Source organism: Pseudoliparis swirei, chromosome 24, assembly GCF_029220125.1.
Source record: "Pseudoliparis swirei isolate HS2019 ecotype Mariana Trench chromosome 24, NWPU_hadal_v1, whole genome shotgun sequence".
NCBI lineage: Eukaryota > Metazoa > Chordata > Actinopteri > Perciformes > Liparidae > Pseudoliparis > Pseudoliparis swirei.
Window position 1 is genome coordinate 16778115 of NC_079411.1, and position 23947 is coordinate 16802061.

General features: G+C 45.0%; 1 protein-coding gene across 1 annotated transcript in view; it reads right to left on the bottom strand.

The window, feature by feature from the left end:
* Positions 1-23947, bottom strand: part of adgrl3.1 (adhesion G protein-coupled receptor L3.1) — a 123754-nt gene that overhangs the window by 26797 nt on the left and 73010 nt on the right. The window contains exons 8-14 of the mRNA XM_056408932.1: positions 18735-19148; positions 17614-17717; positions 16554-16739; positions 15111-15149; positions 5576-5759; positions 1417-1539; positions 1044-1249 (exon numbers count right to left, since the gene is read on the bottom strand). Coding sequence (XP_056264907.1) covers positions 1044-1249; positions 1417-1539; positions 5576-5759; positions 15111-15149; positions 16554-16739; positions 17614-17717; positions 18735-19148 — 1256 coding nt within the window. The remainder of the gene's footprint in view (positions 1-1043; positions 1250-1416; positions 1540-5575; positions 5760-15110; positions 15150-16553; positions 16740-17613; positions 17718-18734; positions 19149-23947) is intronic.

A 23947-nucleotide genomic window follows, 5' to 3' on the forward strand; every position in this document is an offset into this window, starting at 1 on the left:
CCATTTGCATTCGCTGTACTCCTATTAACACCATGGAAGAATAGTAGAGGGATGTAGCTTCGCCTCGCTCTCTGTTCGCCATCTTTCTCGAAATGTTGTTGTTGGTGGTGGTGAAGAGGTCAAGCGGAAATGGCTGTATCACCACGAGTTGTAATGAAAACAGCGCCGCCTATCGTATCGGATATGACATGCTTTCGGCCAATGATTCGAATTACTCACTGCCATGTATATTGGGATAACAGCAGATCCCCCAAAAGATAGCATAGTCCGACTAAAGCAAGATTCGAATTATACCATCATGGAAACGCACTGAATGTATAGAGTGAATTTTTAATGAATGTTATCTTTATTGAAAAAACAGTGCTTTTCTTTGAAAAATAAAGACATTTCTAAGTGACCCCAAACTTTTGAACGTTAGTGTATATGTGTGTGTGTGTGTGTGTGTGTGTGTTTGTATGTGTGTTTTAAAGTTTTTGGGTGGCATCGGAGGTCTTATGGCAGAGAGGAAAGAAAGTATTTCAAGTACAAATAAAAAGCAATTAACAGTCCAGCTTCTGTGTGAAGGGAGCCCTTGGTAATGATGGGCAATCTGAAAAATACCCAAGGCCCTTTGATTGTATGTTTTAAATTGAATTAAATTCAATCACGGCAGTCTCAACGGCTCATGTGACCCGTGTCCCCAACCTGAGTTCCCAATTCTGGGTTGAATTCACTCAATCACACAATACTGCAGTGACACACCTGGTGGAGCTCTTTCTAGATATATATTTAAGGGATCCCCTAAATTGTGCTTGTCTAAAGTCTTAGTGATGCCGTTTAGACTTTGAGTACTTTATTAGTACTTGACTGCTTGCCCTATCATTAAAGAGCAAAAGATTGTTTTACTTTAACATTAGCGACATTGAGTCTCTCTACCCAGTGCAGCGCTCTCTATATTTTTATTAAAGGCTTCTGCTGCACAGACACTATCTTTGGTGCCATTATCTCCCCCAAAGTTATCCTTTTATTGATCGCAAAAAAAAAAAAGTCCACCGGGAACCCACCTGCAGGTGTTTGACCGTGAAGACCACGGGCTCAGACAGGTACACCTTGTTGCTCTCCTTGTTGATGGACGCTGTGATGACCGGGGAGTTGACGATGACGGAGTAATTGGGGTAGACCGCCTCGCTGCTCAGCCGGACGCTGGCGTTCTCCGTGGACAGGTAGGCCCCCAGGTTCCTGTAGAGGATGAAGGCCATCCTGATCTCACCTGCGGGGAGAACACACAAAGAGGAACGCGGAGGATCGGTCGATTATTGTCGACTCGGAGTGCGATGACGACGGGAAGGGAGAGAGAGAGATGGGTGGATGTGAGAGAGAAACATTGCGAGAGGGTTGGATAGGGGGAGAGAGGGAGAGAGAATGTGAGATTTCTACCGTTTCTGCCATGCTGCTTGAGAGTGCTGGCTGACAGCTGGATGGAGTTTCCATGGAGCTCTGACTGAGGGAATGTCAGGTCGGCAAGGTTCCCATCCGTGCTAAGCCTGGCCACTTCAAGCTCTGAAACACACCCACACACACACACACACACACATATACACACACGTCAAGTCAAGTTGCAGCATAATGCACATCAGGTTTGTTTTGCAGCCTCTTTTAATAACCATGTTTTCTCACTAAGTGCTTCACATCCGAACAAAGACAAAGAGAAGGGGGGAAAAGAGCTGACACATCAAAGTGAAATAACTTTTGTCTCCAGGCAACTGGGTCCAACACATCGAGGTAGATAATCCAGCCCTCTCTCTCTCTCTCGCTCTCTCTCGCTCTCTCTCGCTCTCTCTTGCATCGTGGGTATCACATTTCTCCATCCAGGTTCGTTAGCACGTTTCCCGATCACAGCGGTGTAATGTAATAGATAGAGTTTCTAATTAAGGACTAATTACACCTCCGTCGTATCGCTTGCACTTGTGAGTGATTTGGTGATTTAGACAACGCTTTCGGGGTAAAAACAGCTCCTTGATCGAATATACAATGCAGGGACGTGCGGAGGAGGAGGAGGAGGAGGAGGAGTGGAAGGATTAGAAAGTTGAGGTGGTGAGGAAGAAGAGCGATGTGGAGAGAGAAGAGAACGAGAGTCGCGTTGAGCGTAAAAGAGGACAGTTTCCTCCCATCAGGTACAAGAGATGCCGAGGCCTGAGAGGAGAGAGGCAGGCAGACATAAACACAGACATGAATATGCAAATACTGGCAGCGTGGAAGAAAAACACTTGCTTAAGTGTCCCTTACTTGCCCACGAGCCACACGTACACACACACACACACACACACACACACACACACGCACAGACACACACACCCCGATCACGCAGCTGGGCATCAAAAACACGCTGAGTCTAATCTAATTAAAGCATCCTTGTCATGACAATCCTTCTCCTCTGAAGAAACACACTCGTTCATTATCGTTATCACACGTGTGCGCTGTTACCCGCGTGTTATCCCCTCAAATCATTGTTTTGGTTCTAATAATAACACTATTCATTCCTCTGCCGGATACCGCGGCGCGCAGTAACACAAACAAATGTAACACGATAATATCACCTGCAGCGGCTTCTTTAAAACGTGTCATTGGAGGTCATTTATTCACGTCGCTCAGTCTGCTCTAAAATAATTGCTAAATGGGAGGGGTAGGGGAAGAGAGGAGGAAGTGAGGATGGGAGGAGAGAGATGAGAGGCGGTTGTGAATAAAAGGGAGCGATAATCACGCTGGATCTGCCCACTGGATTAGCTGGGAGGGAAGATTAACGGCACAAAAAAGGAGAGGATGAAATCTTTCGCAAAAAAAAAGAGAGCATTCTTTCAGTTTTTTGAAGGTCCTCAGAGATGTGCTGTAGCCCACAACTCGATGACTGTTTATGTAACCACATGAGGGGGAGGGGTGGAGTTATTGAGCTCAAATCTGAAATTCATTAATGTGAAATCCTGTCAGACTCCAGTAGCTTGGAATGAGCCGCTGAGACAAAGTCATGAGGACTGACGAATCTGCAATAAGACAAATCATTTAAAATACTGTAATGTAATCGCCCCGCCGTGTGACTTAAATAGATGTGACTTCATTGGTTGCTGATGCGAGAGTGAGCAAAAAAAAAGAAAAGAAACCACCTCAAAGCGTCATTCGACATTCGGCCATCGCCCTCAAGCACACGTTCATGCGCTCTTTTTTTTTTCCTCATCGTCCTCCGTCCTCCTTTACAATCTCTTAGATGGGTCGCAAAAAAAGGCACGAGCCCGGTGAACGCCATCGACAGGGAGATGAATTTGCAAGAACAATTTCTAATTCTCAAATCAGAAGGGGAGTGAGCAGAAAGATGATGAAGGGGAAATGTGAGCGAGTGCAACTTCACTTCTTATGGCTGCGGATGAAAAAATATCTCGCAAGATATATATATATATATACATTTATGTATATATAAATATATATACTGTTGACTAAAAGGGAAGCAAAATCAAAGGGGGCTTTTGTTCATTTCTGTCTCATTCTATGAAACGATGATGGGAGGATCGGTGAGGAGGGATGGAGGGAGGAGAACGAGAGAGGACGGGGGAAAGGGATGTGCACAACGCCATAATAACTAGCTTTGTTCTGCTTTGTCAATTCCGCCTACAATCTGAGGGAGGCGAATATGGGAACAAATAAATAAATATTAGTTACTGTCCCTGGAAAACAACTCATCCTTGCCTCCGGGCCAAATTCTTTTTCAACTTTGCGGTTTACCAGACGAAGACGGATCTGTATGGATTTAACCCTTCAAACCCTCTCACACAGTAAAGTCGATCTCTTCCTTACGACCTCCTTTTGACAGATTTACAGGCTCGACGTCATCAAGCAGTCGCATAGAGCTGGAAACACATTTAGTCCATTCAACCTGTTTTGCTGGAAATCCTACCAAAAGGAATTTGTGCACAAGAGTTATTATTCTTTTTCTTCTATTTTCTGAGTGGTATCACATTTTAAAATGTCAATAATACCAATCAATGGCGGCAGGCTAGAGCTTGTGTTTTAATAAAAGAGTTGTGACTAAATTGACTAAATACATTCCCCCAACATTCTTATGGTTATGTATATGAGTATGACTGTATTAATACAAATAGCCCATTCGTCAGTCTTTATCATACAACTGTGAAACTGTAAAGCCAGATGTTGTTTCTGTAATCAACATAAGCTTTCAGATTATAGACTGAGATGCATTAAAACGTGGTTATCTCCAACATCACTGACATGTTTATTAAGGGATAACAGATTGTTGTTGTGTTTATTCATGCACACACATTAGAGTGGCTTATCAATACACTGCGATCTAGAACTAAATAGGGTACCCTGGTACCCTTCCAGAGGGGTTATACCTAAAACCACAAGTGAAAGGCGGTAATGGTTCCCCCCAGAACCCTCTCAGGAGTTTCAATGCAAAAACGTTTCACCGTCTAAGGGTGTTAAACAAGAATTTATCCAGGATTCTACCATTTTATATTCCAAGGGTTTCATCTACAAGAGCCTTCTTATATACCAAGGGTTTATTTTAGAACCCACCTCTTTTATATTGCAATGGTTTCATTTAGAACACACGGTGGGTTCAAAAAAGGGTTCAAAAAGGGTTCTTCATAAGCAGATGGTTCATGGGGGGAACCTCAGCTCCTCCAGAAGAACTCTTTCGGAAGCCTTATGTCCAGGGGTGCAAATAAGAGAACATATTTTACAATATGTGAGTCAGTCTGAAATTCATCTTGTCAGGAAAATGTCGCTCACCTCAAATCTACATAATAGGATAAACATCCAAACGCCTAATGCCGTGAGCATGTTGATACGTTTATCCAATCATTTTTGGGGCCTGGTGCTGTTTAGCTCGGATTCCTGCGGTCACACCAGAAGCTAATCTTGCACGTGTTTCTCTCTTAACCAGCTAAGCTGTAAAACAATAGGATTATTCTGCCCCACGTCCCTTCATGTCCACGCGTGTCCATTCACATGTACAGAACGAGCATGTGTAATCGCACACATGAGGAATGGCAACTGTGAAGCGTTATCGTGTGCTTTGTTTCTGGTTTGTATTATAATGTAAGACATAGATCTGAGGCAGCGGGCTCAGTAATGTCTGCTGTCAGTGTTGCGTCTTACATTGATATTACATCATATTCTTAGATCTTTACCAGCCTGGTCTGGTTTACGTTATTATAGGATCACTGAAATGGGGGAGAAAAAGAGAAAAAGAGATCCAAGAACCAAATTTCTGCCGAAATGAGAACACGTCTTAAAAAACACGTTCTTCTATTTGCCTACAATGTATTCGGTTAAAGTCAACAAAATATTAATACAAAATGGCTTTTGTTTCAGCATAGCCGTACTTTTCCAATCTTATAATTCCACATATGAGACATGCCAATTCCAGCCAAAGCCTTTCAACACGTGGCCACTGTGTCGCGTCGCCGGGGCAAATGGAGGCTCAAGTGTCTTGCTTGAGGGCATCTCAACAGGCTCCTTGACAGTTCCAAGGTCCAACGGAGTTTGGAGGATGGGAAGGAAGGAAAGAAAGAATTGTACTCACGTATGTTTTCAGTGGTCTCCAGCACAGTGTCCGTCTTGAGGAGGTTGTCAGCCAACATAAAAGCCCCAGTCTCCACCGTGTCGAGGAGGAGAGTGGCCGAGTGCAGCTGCCCGCTGGTGGGCAGTTCCCTCCAAGCCGCCTGGGCTCTGGGCTGCAGCAAATTATTCACCGTCTCCACCATCGCCTGGGGCAGCAGCAGAAAAAACGCGGTGGTCACACGGAGGAAACCACTGCTCACACTTTCATTTTTTTTGGTAAAGAATGCTCATGGAAAAATGAACGCAAAACCCATTCACAGGACAAACAACATTGTTACACTGCAACGACTGGATGCAGCGGCTTTTCATTTATCGTGCTGATAAATTATGACGAGTACAACAAATATATGTAAGCGATGCAAAATGGAGCATTCCCATGCAGGCATGACAAAGACAACAACAGAAGCTGTTCAATAAAAAGTACAGGAACGCCCAATAACAGTGAGGTGCAGAGGCTGCGCTAGCGAGCTAAAGCTAATTTGTGTGTCCTTTGTGGTTTTGATAAACTCTACATTAGTTTGTACATACGTCCTTTAAACACATCACATGATAACAGACAACAAACCAAGACGGGCTTCATTCAGATGTTATGACACCAGTCAGTAGTTCTGTTGTGACGGCTATGTGAGGACGTTATTAAATGATTAACATTCCATGGAAGTCGAATTGCATGCTAAAAGCTAACTAGCTTCATTAAGATCCAGTTTGTTAATAAACAGTAATAATTAACGTAATTGATGTTACATACAGCAAATACTTAGCTTAGTTTGCCTCATGTGTTTTATCCCAAATATTGTTGGAGATGAGTTAAGAATTTGACAAAAAGTGAGGACAATTGTAGAAATTAGAGCCGAATGTCAGTCACTGTTCTGACTAACACAAAGAAGGACAATAAAGTTACCGGAAAGAAAAAACAAACAATTTCATCCTACGTGATCCAATAACCTAGGAACGCCTCGCCGCAGCTGCAATCAGGCCGGTCTCCAAAATCAAGCTAAGCTGATTAGCTGATTGCAATCACTATGTGTCTGCCCCCCGCCCCACAAACCTGGTTCATTTCTGTCTCTTTTTTTCCTTTCCTTTTTCTTTTTCTTAAGTAAACTGTCTTATCTTTGAGTCGGAAAAAAACGTGTGCTTGAAAAACGTGTGTTTTATCAGATAATGTCTGCTGGGTCGTATCCAGCCGCGCGCACAGCGTTCTTGAATCCAAAAATATTACCAAACGGAGAAGAGTTTGCTGGCGGAGATGAATCGCTCTCCGTGTAACAATACTTATTTTGTCTCCGGCTCACATTCCTCTATGCTCTTAAGAATTCACCTCCTCATTTTCAGACACACACACACACACACACGTCTTAAAAGATCCCTGCAGGGATACAGAAACTGAGAGAAAAGAGAGCTGGTGGAGAAAGAGGGAGAAGAAGAAAAAGAAGACGAAAGAGGGGAGAGCCTTGGGAGAGCGATAAAACTGTCCAGTGAGTCCGTGGTGACAGGCTGGGAACAAGAGAGGGAGGGCGAATACAGATGCTATCAAACACACACATCTCACACTGCCTGACTCTTTATTTTCTCCTTTTATGACTGTAAACCACTGTCCTCTCCCGAACGCATTTCCATCTCTCACTTATACCTCGTTCTTTTCGCTCTTCTCCCCCTCGAGGAGGATGGTGGATGGGATGGGGAGGTGGGAAAGAATGAAAAAAGGAAGGCAGGTACCATTATACAAGAGAAGCCGGGGGTCGTCCAGTGGGGAATTACAAGTGAGAGATATTGGTTTATTGGCGTTCACAAACAAACCATTTGACTTCCTTCTCCTGCCCCTTTTCCACTCAGGGGTTACGGAGGAGCTGGAGGGGGGGGGGGGGGACTTGATGCAACAGGGATCGTCGGGATGTAAAGAGGGTGTTTGTGGTTGTGTTTGTGGTTGTGTGTGTGTGTGTGTACAGCGGGGAGAGAAAAGGCGTCCCAGATAGGGAGTCACTGTCAACGGTGACTCATAAGTGTTAATGGCGTGTGCTACAAATCGTATGGCTGTCCTCTGGAATCGGAGCTAATCCCACCTGTGTGTTTCGGGGCGTGTGACACCCACGTGTAGATACAGTAAATATCACACACATGCAATGGTTGCTCAGCCAACGTGCTAATATGATAATGTCATGTCCTCTTTTAGCGCTCGCAGCTAATTTTTTAAAATATGTTTCATATTTCTATTATTATTACGGTTACTATTATTATTATTATAGTGTGTTTGTTTTGTACCTCTGTTGACTCGGAGAACCCTGCAAAAATAATTCCGATGTGTCTGGACTGCTGGTCTAGGCACAGATGGCAAATAAAAAACCTTGAACCTTGAACCTTGAATTAGCTGGGATGCATATCAGATGAGTTTGTGAGGGCTGCGAGTAAACAAAAACTCATTAATCAACTGCTTCAGCAAACAACTGGAACACGCAGGAGTGGATGTGAAGCACACAAACACACACACACACACACACACACACAGACACACATACACACACAATCACGCGCGCTTATTTATAAGCCCAGCAAATCGGTTTCTGTCTTCGTCGTTTTCACTGGCTGCAACAAATGAGGACAAACACCTTTTTTTCGTGTAGTTAATCACTGATAATCAATTAATCATTTCAGGAAAATCACCAAACATTCTCCGGGTCCAGATTCAATGCTCCTCTTACTGCATTTTTCAATATTCTTTTATAATAATTAACAATGAAAATAATCGTGAGTTGTAGCCAGACAGTGGACAGAACCCCGTCAACAGCATTCTCATGATTAATACTTTATGTACAATTCCAATGATGGACTTTTTTTATTCCTACTTTCTGCCATTTAACATGCAAATGACATGAATAAAAGGATTATCTTTAGTTGAAACCCTGAATTATACTGACATTTTATTCAGATTTGCTGAACCACTTTGCCTAGCACTTTGGATAGCAGGACAGCGATGTAATAAAGAGTGACACCGCTGTGGGTTCAGGACAGCATTATCGTACCTTTTTTTAGACACTTAAAAGTGCAAAACATTTTGGGTTTTAGGACAAATTACTGCAGCGCCCTCTATAAAGGTACGTCTTTGCCACTTTCAACTTATAGCAAACAACAGAGCCGTGCCTCAAAGCTGCAGTGTGGTGGAATGCACTACCAGTGTAAAGCACCCAGAAATTCAGTTTTTCATCAGATGCCGAGCCAAAAAACAAAGTCTTTAAGCAGACACGCGGTATGCATATTAAATGTGCAATAAGCATTTCGTCAACTCTATTTCATTAAATTAACCTTTAGTATTTAAACAGCAACTTGTATAATAGAATAGTTTGAATAGATCACAAAGCTGCAACCGTCTGCTAACACATAGCTAACAACAGCTTGCGTGTCCCATCATCATTCCAGTGATCAAGTGCACGACCCGGTACGTCGGTCGCATTATGGGACGCAGGGTTGTTTTTATTCCCAGTGGGCGTGGCGTCACCCGGCCGGTTCGTTCGGTGTGCACAAGCTGTGGCTTTTCTACACATTCTGCTGTTATAATATGTGTCGGGTTGATTTATTTCAATATCTTAATGTTATAATTGAACCCGCCGCGGTGCCAATATACTTTTTATTCATTGATTAGTCTGGTTTTGTATTAATGAGTAGTACAGGCTGGAGTGTCCTCAATAGAAAAACATAGTTGTGTTGGTTTGGACAGTGGGGTGATGTGTAGTGTGTGTGCATGGATGAGCCCATATGCAGTGACATATAAATTCCATACATCACATGTGCTGGATCGGTGTTGGTATTCAAATGTGTGTGTGTTTGTGTGTGTGTGTGTGTGTGTGTGTTTGATGGAGTGCACAAGGGGGGCCCGGGAGAAGCATTGCAGCCCATCATTCTGCTTCACTTGCTGTACATTGGCAGCGCAGGCAAACGGAGAGAGGGAGCGAGGGAGAGGAGAGGAGAAGGATGCTCAGTGTGGCTCGGCTGATACGGTGCACTGCCACTGCTTTCTACTCGCCTACGTTCACTTTGATGTGTTTGAGATAACCCAAACTCCCTCTTCTCAACTCTCATTAAACTCTTTTTCATTGCTTTTTATTGAACTTTTGATTATCTCACATTTTCAATTTTGTTTAATATTTTTTCATTGAAATTTAATTTGCCGTCATGAAGATTGGGATCTGGAGAGGAAGAGAGAGAGAGAGAGAGAGAGAGATAGAGAGAGGAAAGGTGAGGGAGAAGAAGGGGTGTGATTTCCTTGAGGTACAGACATCTCCACATCAGGAATTCAAAGATGGAGAGTACGTGTTTGTGTGTGTGTGTGTTTGTGTGTGTGTGTTAACTCCGTTGCCTGTTTAGTCCGTCCCAGATTGATCATCTTGTTGACAGTGCCACAGGCTCAATGAGAATGACACTGGACTCGATAGCCCCTCTGAAGAAGAAGACAGTGAGGCAGAGGAGGTTTGCTCCCTGGTATAACCCTCAGACCCGCAAACTGAAGCAAACGTCACGAAAGCTTGAAAGCATATGGCGTTCAACTAATCTGGAAGAATCCCGCTTAGTTTGGCGAGATAGTCTTAAAACGTATAAGAAGGCCCTCCGTAATGCCAGAGCAGCCTATTACTCATCAGTAATAGAGAAAAATAAGAACAACCCCAGGTTTCTCTTTAGCACTGTAGCCAGGCTGACAGAGAGTCACAGCTCTGTGGAGCCGAGCATTCCTATAAACCTCAGTGGTAATGACTTTATGAACTTCTTTAATGAAAAGATTTTAACTATTAGGGACAAGATTAATAATCTCTTGCCCTTAACCAGTGCCAATCTGTCCTCAACTGGAATGGCCTTGGAAACCGCTGTATGCCCTGGTGTATATTTGGATGTCTTTTCTCCCATCAACCGTGACCAATTATCTTCAACGGTTTCTACTTCTAAACCATCTACCTGTCTCTTGGACCCCATCCCGACGAGGCTGCTTAAAGACGTTTTGCCTTTAATTGGCAGCTCTCTATTAGATATAATCAATGTGTCTCTGCTAACAGGCCACGTACCACACTCCTTCAAAGTGGCTGTTATTAAACCTCTCCTGAAGAAGCCCACTCTGGATCCAGAGGTGTTGGCTAACTACAGACCGATCTCTAACCTCCCCTTCCTCTCCAAGATCCTTGAGAATGTGGTCGCAAATCAGTTGTGTGACTTTCTACATCATAATAGTTTATTTGAGAAATTTCAATCAGGATTTAGAAAACACCACAGCACCGAGACGGCACTGGTGAAAATTACAAATGACCTCTTAATGGCAGCAGATAAAGAACTGATCTCTGTACTGGTCTTGTTAGACCTTAGTGCTGCATTCGACACCATTGACCATGACATCCTGTTACAGAGACTGGAGCAGTCGATTGGCATTTCAGGCACGGCACTAATTTGGTTTAAATCCTATTTATCAGATCGATCTCAATTTGTATTTGTAAACGATGACGCCTCGATAACCACCAACGTTAATCACGGAGTTCCACAAGGTTCTGTGCTTGGACCAATTTTATTTACCTTATACATGCTTCCTTTGGGCAATATTATCAGGAAACACTCCATAAACTTTCATTGTAATGCAGATGAGACTCAACTATATCTATCGATACAACCAGAGGAGAGCAACCAACTCGGTAAAATTCAAGCATGTCTTAAAGACATGAAAACATGAATGACCTGCAACTTCTTGATGTTAAACTCAGACAAAACCGAAGTAATTTTAATCGGCCCTGAGCACCTCAGAGATCAATTATCTGGTGATGTGGTTTCTGTAGACGGCATTGCCCTAGCATCCAACACCACTGTAAAGAATCTTGGCGTTATCTTTGATCGGGACTTGTCCTTTAACTCCCACGTAAAGCAAATCTCAAGGACTGCATTCTTTCATCTACGTAATATTTCAAAAATCAGGCACATCTTGTCTCAAAAAGATGCCGAAAAATTGGTTCACGCGTTACTTGAGACTGGATTACTGCAACTCCTTATTATCAGGCTGCTCTAATAAGTCTCTTAGGTCCCTCCAGTTGATCCAGAATGCTGCAGCTCGTATTCTCACTAAAACTAAGAAAAGAGATCACATCACTCCTGCACTAGCTGCTCTGCACTGGCTCCCAGTAAAATCAAGAATCACTTTTAAAATTCTTCTCTTAACGTACAAAGCCTTGATTGGTGATGCACCATCATATCTTAAGGAGCTTGTAGTACCATATTGCCCCACTAGAGAGCTACGCTCACTAAATGCGGGACTACTTGTAGTTCCTAGAGTCTTAAAAAGTAGAATGGGAGCCAGAGCCTTTAGTTATCAAGCTCCTCTTTTATGGTACCAGCTTCCAATTTCAGTCCAGGAGGCAGACACAGTCACCTCGTTTAAGAGTAGACTTAAGACTTTCCTCTTTGACAGAGCTTATAGTTAGGGCTGAATCAGGTTCACCTGGTCCAGCCCCTTGATATGCTGCTCTAGGCTTATAGCTGCCGGGGGACGTTTTAGGATGCACTGAGCACCTCTCTCCTCTTTTTTCTCTCCTTAGGGATGAATTTTCATCTCTCAATCACACGTTACTAACTCTGCTTTCTCCCCCGAGTCCTTTTGACTTCACGTCTCATGGGGTCATCGGACCCTATGAGACGGCATAGATCCTATCTGCCTGATGGATCATCGAGGTCTGGGTCGTGGAATTCCTGCTACCGACTACGCCACTGTCCTGTTGAGACTCCACCCACTGTTGAGACTCCGCCCACTCCTCCTCTCTACCGCCATCTGCCTGATGGATCGTGGAGGTCTCCATCGTGGAATATGCCTACTATGAACTATTCATACACTCTGTCACATTCATTGAATGTATTTTAACTCTAAATATGTCCTTCTGTACACATGACATCTATTGCATCTGTCCATCCTGGAGAGGGATCCTCCTCTGTTGCTCTCCTGAAGGTTTCTTCCCTTTTTTTCCCCCTGAAGGGTTATTTGGGAGTTTTTCCTGATCCGATGTGAGGTTTTGGGACAGGGATGTCTATGTGTATAGATTGTAAAGCACTCCGAGACAAATTTGTAATTTGTGAAATTGGGCTATACAAATAAACTGAATTGAATTGAAACTGAATTGGTGACATTTCTATCAAGTATGAGGACTTGAGGGCAAAAATGGAGACATTTTTTTAAAAGAGGTCTTCAAAGAGGGGAGAGACTCTGCAGAGACAGATAAGGATGTCCTTTGTGTATGTGTGTGGCTATGTATTACAGGGTAGGCATGCGCACCCCCCCCCCCCACACACACACACACACACACACACCAGTAAATGGGGCAGAAGTGAAATGCTTTGATGCGTTGGTGTAATCCAGCGTTAAGAGCAGTGACAAGACAGACTTGAGCTGGGTCTCCTACTGCCAGCCACACAGTGGGGGGAGGGGAGGGGGGGGTGGGGTACACACACGGACACGGACGTACAGTACGTACACACGTTTATGTATGTGCAGATACACATTCTGAGGTTTTTTTTGGAGAACAAGTGTTTAGCAGTACGAGAAAAAGTGTGTGTGTGTGTGTGTGTGGGGGGGGGGGGGGGGGATGTGTAGTCGAGAAAAAGAATGAATTCTTGTGTTTTCTTCATCTTTTTTCTCTTTCTAGCCGCCTTACTGAGCTCTGAGAAAAGTGCATGTTTTGGAAATGTTTTTCATCAGAGGGAGCGAGGCTTATCTGTCAGTTGTTTGTTTCTTCCTGACAGGATGAGTTTGCAGCTAAATCAGGCTTTAAATTCACGGCGTGCCACGTTCTGACCCGCCGTCCTTAAATAGAGGGCAAATTAGACATTGTCATTGAGCATCACAGTCTCCTCGCTGCGCCCCCCCCCCTTATTGTTTTCTCTCTCTCTCGCATTCCATTTCTGCGAATGTGCTCTCGTTCTGTTTAATTCGTGCACAACCCCACCCCACCGCCTCCCCGGTTTTTTTCTTGTTCTCAGTCTACCTTGCAGACTCCACCTCCCTCCATCAATTCCACCCTACAGCACGAAAGCCTCTCCACACCACCAACTTCATCATGAATAAATTGCCAATTTAGTATACATGAAACGAGTCCCCAGCTCCCCAAACGAAGCGAGAGAAGAGGAGAGATGAAGTGTGAGAGAGAGAGAGGGAGGGAGGTAGAGAGAGAGACAGAAAGACACACACAGAGAGAGAGAGAGAGAAGGAAAGAGAGAATTCAATAATTTGTTTGTCTCTATTAAGATCCCAAACCTCCTGCCCACTCTCCTCACTTGGCAATTAGTGCAGTAGATAATTAACGGGGAGAGGGCAGCACCACGCCTCATCCCTAATCACGCACATTTCTATCTGGGCAAGAGTAAGAGACTGTTGGTATAATTTTGTTTCACATTATTGAGGCTAATTATAGAATCGATCTCTCCCGAGGTCCCCCTTCCCTGCAGATGAGCCACAAGGTGTGTAGGGCCGAGTGTTTTTCCGGAATTCAGCACAGTATTGGACTCCCCCCACACACACACACCCCAAAAAGAAAGATGTGCAACGAGATCATCGCCGATGATACGTTTGTGGCGTGCGTGCAGGAGCGCGTGTCCTAAGCCCATGTTCTGTGATGTGACATTGCTGACTGGTGCTGACGTTAAGACTTTTCAGGGAGGAAGAGTGGAGAGGGGGAGGGGAAAAGCCTGCATCAGGAGAAAAAGAGCTAGCCCATCAAGGATGTGCGTGTGTGTGTTGGGAGGATGCAGGGAGACTGCACTTTGTCGACAGCACACGAATGAGGGAGGCGGTGTCCTCTTGATGTTCTAAATAGTGTTTTCTTTCTTCTTTTTTTCAGCTGACCAGAAACATGCTCATGTGATGTTTCTGTTCAAGGTGTGAGCCTGTGGCATCGACACGGACAAACATCAATAGCAGCAGAAGCACAGGGAAAAGGATAGGGGGGGGGGGGGAATAAATCAACCCTGTGAGCCTTAAAATACTAGCTGGTATTATTCTTATTTCTTGTTGTTGTTGTTGTTGTTGATGATGAAGGCGCCGTGTACATGTACAAGCAATATGCAACAGCAGTATCCATCACGCTCACAGATGGATAGGCGGACCTGTTTTACAATTCTGCGGACAGAACTGCAAAAATGGATGAGCCATTATTGATATCGATCATGGCCTCATTCATATTAGTGCCATTGATTGTGTAAGAGGGGAGGAGGTGAAAACAAAAGAATGCGAAACCCTTTGAGGAGACTCAAGCGTTCTTTTTTTCCTTCTTTTTTGTGTGCCACCAGTGATTCTGATGCAACGCTTGTGGCTCAATGCACAGCCGGCGAATGAACGCCCTTCTCAAAGGGTCGGGGGGTTCGCACGCTTTGGTGGAGCGTGATCACACGTCCCACCAACCCAAGCTTGCTTTGTGGAAGCACATGCTGAGTGAGAGAGAGAGAGAGAGAGGTGGTGTGGCACAGTAATCAACGGTACCAGGAAGCGGAAATACCTGTGTGAAAAACCTGCAGGACCTTTCTCTCTTCTGAAGCTGCAAATTCAAACAGTTCATCTGTTAGGGATGTAACACCTCAGTCACACTCGTATATATATACATACTCGTGAGCACAACTACTTCATTTACATAACAACAAAAACACTTTTGTACATATTGTTAACCCCCCCCCCAGTTTCCATTCATGCCCCCGTTGCCATCTTCCTCCAGATCGTTTTCTTCAGCATTTTTCCGTTCCTCTATTCTTTTTCCTTCATATTCTCCACATCCACTGTCGAGTTAATAGATGGCATTAATTACCATGGCACTCGTGCGTGATTGGTCGCATGCGACTTCCTTTGCAAAAATTAGCATAATAAGCTGGCAAATTATTCAATTAGGTACATATAATTGGGCCATTATTGAAAACAAAAGGAACTCTTTCCCTCTTCTATGGAGGACTTTTTCTTTTCTTTCCTCAAAAGTATTCAACACTTTTTTTCTCTTCAAACAGGCCATTTGGTCAACAGCCAAATGCAGATCAATGCATCCCACTTACACATGTACACGCGTCACACATGTTGCCGATTTGCTTTTGGGGGAAGGGAGAAGACTCGAGATGCTAAAAAAGGGTAAACAAGGAAAAGAAAAAGAAAGCCGGAGTAGCCGTATTAGAGGTGGCAGCAGCTGTCAATCTGGCTGCTAAAGCCCGCCCATCACTGCTGACCTCGGCAGGGGAGATGGAGAAACAGTCCGCCCATCCAGTCAGCCGCCCCTCATTGATTTAACTTGCTTTAATGGATGCCTCCACCAATGAAGCCCAGAGCTAAATTCCTGCCTCCGTCTGCCGGTGTAAGTAAAGCAGATCCTTCGCCCGGCTCTGGATTCATTTTCTATTTGCGTAATCACGAAGGAAGCACTGGAGCCCGCTCGGGCAACTGCATCTCCACAGCCGGGGCTCGAAAGGCCCGAAAGTTCATTAAGTGATGAGCTATGACAGAAACTGTGCCACAAGCCTGTTTTTCATCTCGATGATGTAACGAGAGCCCCTCCCACGGCGAGCCCAGTTCTTTTCATTAAATTATAGGTCCTGATCTGAATGGAGTTGCCAAACACTGAAAGGAGTTGTCTATCACTCAGAACTACCTCCGAAGAAGTCCATCAGATGAGGAGGATGTCTTAAAAGCAGCTGTTTGTCACCTAGAAAAAAACTTCCATCAGAGTCTTTTTTTCTGACCGCTGAAGAACGAACAAAAGCTACAACCGCCTGAATTCGTCTCGCCGTTAACTCCCTCCATCCGTCCCCTTCTCACTGATATTCTCTCATTCTACCTCGCATCCTTCTCAGCATCCTTCCCAGCGCCTGCAGTTAAAAAAACATTTCCCATCCCCTCACTCAACCACTCGCAGCACATGGACTTTTCCAAGTGTTTTTTTTATTTATTTCCTCGAGGTCCATACCTTGGTGAGGCTGCGGGCGGCGCTGTCCTTGCCCCCGGGGGTGAGGTTCCTGAGCTGGACGTCCAGCAGCTCCACCAGCTGGGCCATGGCCCGCACGGTGGACGGCACGTCTCCGGGGCGCAGGAGCCCTTTGGTCTGCTCCGCCAGCTCCCTGGCCACGATTGCTGCCGTCTCGCCCGAGCGGAGCTGGGAGTCAAACGGGGACGATGATGGGGAGGGGGGGGTTGGGAGGCAGACAAATAAAGTCAGAGAATGAGTGATGGAAGTTACAAAAAAGAAAAACAGAAGAAAAAAAGTGAAGAGGAGTACAGTGAGGGGGATGAAGAGTACAGCAAACATCGGATGGGGGGCAGGGGGGGGGAACACAAAAGATGAAGGGCAAAGAGATAGAGGACAGATGGAGTGAGATGTAGAAGGAAATGAGGAGGAGGAGGATGAGAGTGATTGTGTTATTTGCGGGGGCAGAGCGTAAGTCAATGTTGTGTTCCCAACACCCTTTATTTTCATAACCTTTATCATAAAAACATTTAAGAACACTTTACCGAGACGACTCCCACTTTAGCACCTCTGCTGCGACTATATTTTCTTGTTCTGTCTTGTAAAGAAATACCCTCTAAGCCTTGCGGCTCATGTGGAAACAGACGCAACACCATAAATTGAAGAACTGTGGGGGAGTTAAAATAACTTGGGCAGCACTTTTCTGTATTTTTTCAGACTAAAGTATCTGGAAGAAAGCGAACCCACTAATGTTTAACCCTTGTAAAATGCAACACAATCCTCATGATGCATGTTGGCGTGTTCCAACATGCATCAATGACCTTATTGGACGCTTCCACTCCCCGGCAGCGATGTCAAGAAAATAAAAGCTCTGGGATCTCGGGGCACGGGTCAGGGTTAACAAATGAAGATGGATACGAGGCCGCGATCCTCCTCTGCAGCCGGCGCGTCTCCATGCGTGAGAACTCGCCCCGGGGGCAATATATCCGTAACACCCTCGTGCCCCGAAACCAGGGGCTTGGCGTGGAAGCAGCGAGGTGCCGGCAGCGGCGTTCAGACTTACTTTCTGCATGATGTGGTTGACCCATGGCGACGTGCAGTTGCTGAGGTCGGGGCCACGGGGATCCCAGTAGCCCAAATGTGCCACGCACACGTACGTGGCCACGCCTTCAAGACAAGCGAAACAAACAGGGTGAGACAGCGCTGACATTCACCAGAGAGACAACACGACTCTGGAGGGGCCTCCACTCAGCAGTTTGTGTGTGTGTATCTATGTGTGTTTGTGTGTGTGTGTGATTTAAGTATCATCTTTGTCATGTCAGCTAATTGAATGAAGTAGGAGAATTCGTCCACTTATTGCTTATTGTACATAATGTAATGTATATGTTTTATAAATAGATAACGGTATTACTTACAGTTGCAGAAAGAACTAATGTAATCAGATTACCGATTCATTCGTTCCCCTTTTCTGCTTTACATCGAAACTAATGGCAAAATTGCACAACGCTGCTTTTTTTTTGTCGGCATTATTTGCATATTTGGTCTTGAGGAAATCCAAAAGTAAGGGAAATGAATCCGATTGCATTACTCTGAAAAGGTTAGTGGTACATTTTGTGACAGGTAATTAGTTAATCGTATCGTATTTCATTTTTAAAGAGACCTTCTCAACCCTGCCTGCATGTGTGTGTGTGGGTGTGTGTAGAACGTAAATCAATCGTCTTTCGCTTAAAATATTTAATTTACCAGTCAATACATTCATGGCACACATTTAAAAACAGCACATTGTGTTTCAAATTTTAAAAAATGCAATTAAGATGAGTTGAAAACACTTTTGCAATATGTAATGTGCTCCGTTGTGTTTTAATGTGGAAAATAAATACATTGACCTGTCTACACTGAATCATTGGAGATTCATGTTTGAATGTACTAACAAGCAGCATGTGTACATCTCCATCTTTAATGCACTCTTTACAGGTTGAGACTGAGATCATAATGGATGCCATTGTTCTTCTGCTTGTGCCTCTGTATTTGATGGCATCTGCCCATGTTTCCACCCTTTGCCCATAAAACACCTCTAACATAGTTGGTTATGGTTGTATTTCTACAACATTGTGCAAAGAAGAACAAGTCGACTATTTCACGATCTCCTCTAAACATTCCACCCGCCCGTGCATATGTCCTTACCCAGCGTCCCGACGGGGCAGGGCTGCTTGGCCATCTGGCCCTGCTGCGTCCGGGGCCACGATATGTCGGCCTTCAGCCTCGGATTGCAGAAGTCCTGGGGTTGCGGGGCGGGGGCCTGCGGGACCGCCGGAGGGAGCTGCACCGGAGGGGAGCGACCCCCGGCCTTCTGGTTGGTGTCGGCGATCTGGTTGGTGTCCGACGACGAGCCGCCGGCCGGAGCCGCGACGGGCTGGCGGACCGTGGTGGTGGTCCGGAAGCGCTGGCCGGGGGAGGTGGTGAGGACAGGTCGTGGGGTGGTGTAGTAGGGAGGGGAACGAGTGGTGGTGGTGCGGCCGGTAGATGAGGAGGAGGAACCTCCACCGCCAACTGGACCTCCCCCTCGGTTAGGAGGCATCATGGGAGGCGGGCGATAGTCTGAAGAGAAAAGAGACAGGGTTCAGGTTCACAAAAACACAGCCGGGGCCGGGGGCCCTGAAATGTGTTGCACAGATTTGTGGGGCCCGACATGACTGGAGTCCGGATGCTTTGCTCCACATGACCAGAGCGTGAGTTCAACATGTATTCCCAGGATGCAAAGAGTAAGAACAACAGCGTCAAAAGAGCTGCGATCAAGCAAACCATCTGTGTCAGCTGCAAGTGATGTGAGCGTCGGCCATTAGAGCCAAGGACACGACCACTGATTTACACAGCCCTGAATGGCTGTGGGAGTAGCTCGTGTTTCTGATGACTTCCCAATGTTACGGTTCAGCACGCGTCAATGGAGTCATGTGCCAAATCCATTTTTTCTCTCTTCCAAACAACGGTATGTGGCCTAAAGTGGTAAAATATAATGTATGAATTAGGAGCGGGCGAAAGGATGAGGTTATCGTTCAATCGATATTCGTTGGCCACGATAAGGGTCCTCGCATGTTCACGATTACGGAACGATATTCAAATCTTTATAAACGCCTGTTTTGACTTTTGCTCTGTATTCAGTTTTCAGTTTTTCTTTTTTTTCCCAAAGAAATTTACAATACGAGTCTGACTTTGTGTTATTGGGGTTATGTAAACGTTCCTTATGGTACTGTTAGATTGATGCTAGATTACACGGTTAACAGAGTTTTTGACCGCAGTGAAAATGTCTTTACGGCAACAAATGCAAATTTAAGCAAATATTTTTAAAGTTCAAAACGTGGTGAATTTTGGAAATGATTCAATGCATTTCGACTTTTGGACAAATGACTGTAATGTGTATAGTGATGAGAGCTCACTGTGTGTGTGTGTGTTTGTGAGAGAGAGATAGAGAGAGGGGGGGGGGGGAGGGACGGTGGATGCCGGTGGACTGTCGCAAGAAATGTTTCTGCAAGTTACGGATAATAATAATAATTACATTGTCAATGTTGTGAAGCTTCTAATTATTTGGTCCGGCCCTAATGATTACTCATGTAGCCACGAAACTCCAGCAGGAAAGATGTCTGCTCTCGTTTACAAAAAATTAACACACATGGGCTCATGTGGCGATTTCTTTGGTTTGAAACCACAACAATGTGTGAGAGCCAGAGAATATCCAGCAGGTGTAAATACACAAGATAGGAACGCTACAATTGTACTCGCCCATTTTTTAAAAGTAAGACATCCACAAAGAGCTGCTGAACCAAAACTCTCATCAACCCATAATCATCGGGGCAACCAAATATCAACATGACAATCAACATTGGGCAATTACTACCAGCTTATTTATCTTTTTCTCTCTCTCTATTGAACTCAGCATGCCCTTTTGTAAAAATAGTGTTTACTGCCTTGACATGGGACCTACTGTGTTTGCAACATGTCCAAAGATATGTATAGCTATGTTTCTCCATCGTGAGCTTTTCTTTCCTCCCAGACGATAAATCCGTATAATTTGTCGTTTTTCTGAAATCAATATCATCGGTAGGGGAATTTCAATATCGCCCGACCCGACTGAATTTGAAAATCTCCATGCAAGACGAACAAATGGTTTGCCTTGCGTGGACCAGTGTGCGGTGCGGGCCTCTCCTATGGGACTGGGACACAGCAGTGGCTCCGGCTGCCTAACCTGGCAGAAAAAAACATTCTCTCAGTGTCGTGCATGATTCATAACGCTTTGACATCACGCGACGCAGGAAGGTCACTTATATGACACACTCTTTTGTTGTCAATATTTCATTGTGAAAAGGCTCAATTATTCACATTGACCCCGTTCAAGGGGGGACAGAAAATAAAGAGCGGGTGGATGAGAGAAGAGAGCGAGCCGAGATGGTGTTGGTGTCCTCGTGTGAACGTGCGGCGCGCCTCGCTCCATCAACTGCACGCGGCGCGATCAATATGGCGAATCGAACGTTGGACAGAGGGAAATGATTATTTCCAGCATTCCCTCAGTTTCTCTTTGAGTTATGTTATCGGTCTTCTAATCATTTGGAAGTCAATATGTGTAATAATGCAAATAGGTGGGACAACGTTTTCCCTTCAACAGAGCAGTGAACGGCTCTGTCTCTCACTGCCAAACACTTCTGGTTTACGCCAGAGTATGCCGAATTGTATGTCAATTATACTCAGAATAATTATTTATATCTTAATGGAATTTTGCGTTGTGAAAGTTGCATTGGGACCTGCAAAGGCGTCGCATTATTTTTCTTCTTATTATTTATCCAAACGTGAATTTGATCCATTTCATACAACCACAACTGGGTGATTATGCCAAATGAACACAGCGCACTAAATACTGTATACTCTGCCCGCAGGCCGATACAGCTGATGACAGCATTGTTTTGACTTTGTATCTATATAAAATATCCATAATACGTAGATTGCCCGAAGTAAGCGTGAGTACACAGAGGAAATGCTCATGCGCACTTTAACAGGAGCAAAATAGATTTCATAATCGGTGTGTTTAGTTCTCGGCTGAAAATACAAAAGTAAAACCCAGCTGTCCAGGGACGGCTGAACTCGCCCTAAAAGCATTTTTCCCAACATCTCGGCGAACGACCGGTAACCGTGAATACGAATTCCAGAAGAGAGTGCAACGTGGGCACACCCATAATTTCCTGCGCGAACAGAAAGTACGATGAATGGTTGTAGAGTTTGGTGTCGCTCACTGAGGGGCGTGTTTGTGCAGTTTTCTATTTCTTACTTGTATGTTGCTTAATTTGGGGTGTGATGTGCAGAGCATTACTTTCCCACTGTTTTTCTTTTGCTAAAATGCCGTCGAGTTGCTTTGATGCTTTACTTGTGTTGGCTTTGGAGGTGAAGTGAGCTGTACGGACGTGTGGGAGTTTTCGGAGAGAGTGGGTGTTCTGTATTGTTGACTGAACTGAAGTCGTCCCTCGCTGTGGATTTTAAATTTAATCAAAGACTCTCCTTCCCTCCCTCCTTCTGTCTGTCTGGTTGTCTGGTTGACTGACAGCCGCGTACAGCGTTCTCTCCCTTCACAACCCAATGGAGTGTTTCCGTACCTAAGTGGCGCGGCTCCCCGTTCCCGAAAACCCCCGACGCCCCCCCCCCCCCCCCCCCCCCCGTTGTGCATTCTCCACGGAACGTTGCCATCAATCATGTTGCGGCAGTGGCCTCGGGACTGGCTGTCAATCTGCTTGTGTGCTTATGGAACGGCGGGCCGAGTGTGTCCATCTGCACCCAAACTGGAAGCTCCATGAAGGGCTCTGCCACAACAAGTGTGTGTGTGTGTGTGTGTGTGTGTGTGTGTGTGTGTGTGTGTGTGTGTGTGTGTGTGTGTGTGTGTGTGTGTGTGTGTGTGTGTGAGGTTGATGTCTGCTGTCATTTGAGTACAGAGGGCAGAAGAAGAAAAAACAGGCATGAAGCCGGATGGCCATTTTCCATCCAACTCGATCGCCTGCTTGTGACTGCACATTTACCTCTTTTGATCTAGTCTATATTTCCGAGCATTCATCCCCTCCTTTCTTTTTTTCGTGCTCTGTTTTGCAGCATTTTGATTTAGGGAGGAAAGTAAAAGAAGCTCTCTTAATGTTGTGACGGATCCATCACCGGCATCACTCAGGATGCCCGCTAAGGCCGCTACAGGAAACGACGGGAACATGACATAACGGCTTCGTGGAACATTTCTAGAAGGGGCTTGGGGGGTGGGGTGGGGTGGGGGGGGGGAGGATTGTAGGCTGCACTCGCAGGGACTGACGTGTTCCCCGGGCGCGTTTATGCTCGGGAAGCCTTGAGTAGATGCGCCGTGACAACTCTGCCCTGTCGGCTATGCTGTGCTCTCTCTCCCGGGACGGATGCGTGCGACACACACACACACACGGGCACACAAAAAGGGGGAAAATCCAGTTACACATTCGGGTCAAATTGTTTGCTCTTTGCATGTGACGTGCACATGTGTGTGCATGTGTGGGTGACACATTTTGACAGATGCGTCGTCATATTGCGTCGCAGTGGTGTGATTAAAAACGTGTCTCGTGAACGACCACGATCTACCGCAGAGCTGTGAGATCAATCTTGATATTCTTTCCACGCTGTTGCAGGGCTGGGGTTATTATTCAATATAATACGTTTTATTTCCCTGGAATAGAGATACCATAATAAATAATGACTTTGTCCAAGTTATTAAAAGGCCGATAGTAACTCAGATTTCTCTGAAATTCTAATAATGATGATTTGGATGTCAGGTATCAAAACGCTGGGCTTTAAAATCGAATAAACTCATAAGTCAATGTGTCACAATATGGCTCACGTATGCTAAACTAGTTGAGATATGATAATATGTAAAGCAAGTGTAGGTGAAGTAAGGCTGACAGTACAATCAATGGAAAGATGCCGGTGGGTGTGGTCACCGTATTTTTTCGATTTGTGACATGAATTTCCTATTTCAGAGGTTGAACTGTATTTGCATGTGGGACAGAGGTGTGTCTGTGAAGACCTTCTGGACGACTGCACTGCAGAGGAAGTTACGCTTTGTTTTCGTAATGTGTGTGTGTGTGTCGGGGATACTTGTGTTGAAAAGACGCCACTTTATTTCTATATAAAATATTCCAATTTGACTAAATAAAAATGAAGTTCAGATGCATCTGACTGCCTGTCTTGATTCTTGAAATGGTTGCCGTGCACAAGTGGAATATAATTATGAGGGTGTGAGAATGGAGGGGGGCGGGGGGGAGGAATCGTAATGGAATCGTGAAGCCAGTGAAGATTCACAGCTGTAATGTAGGACCCTTTGTAAAATAATTCATTTAAATGAATAACATATT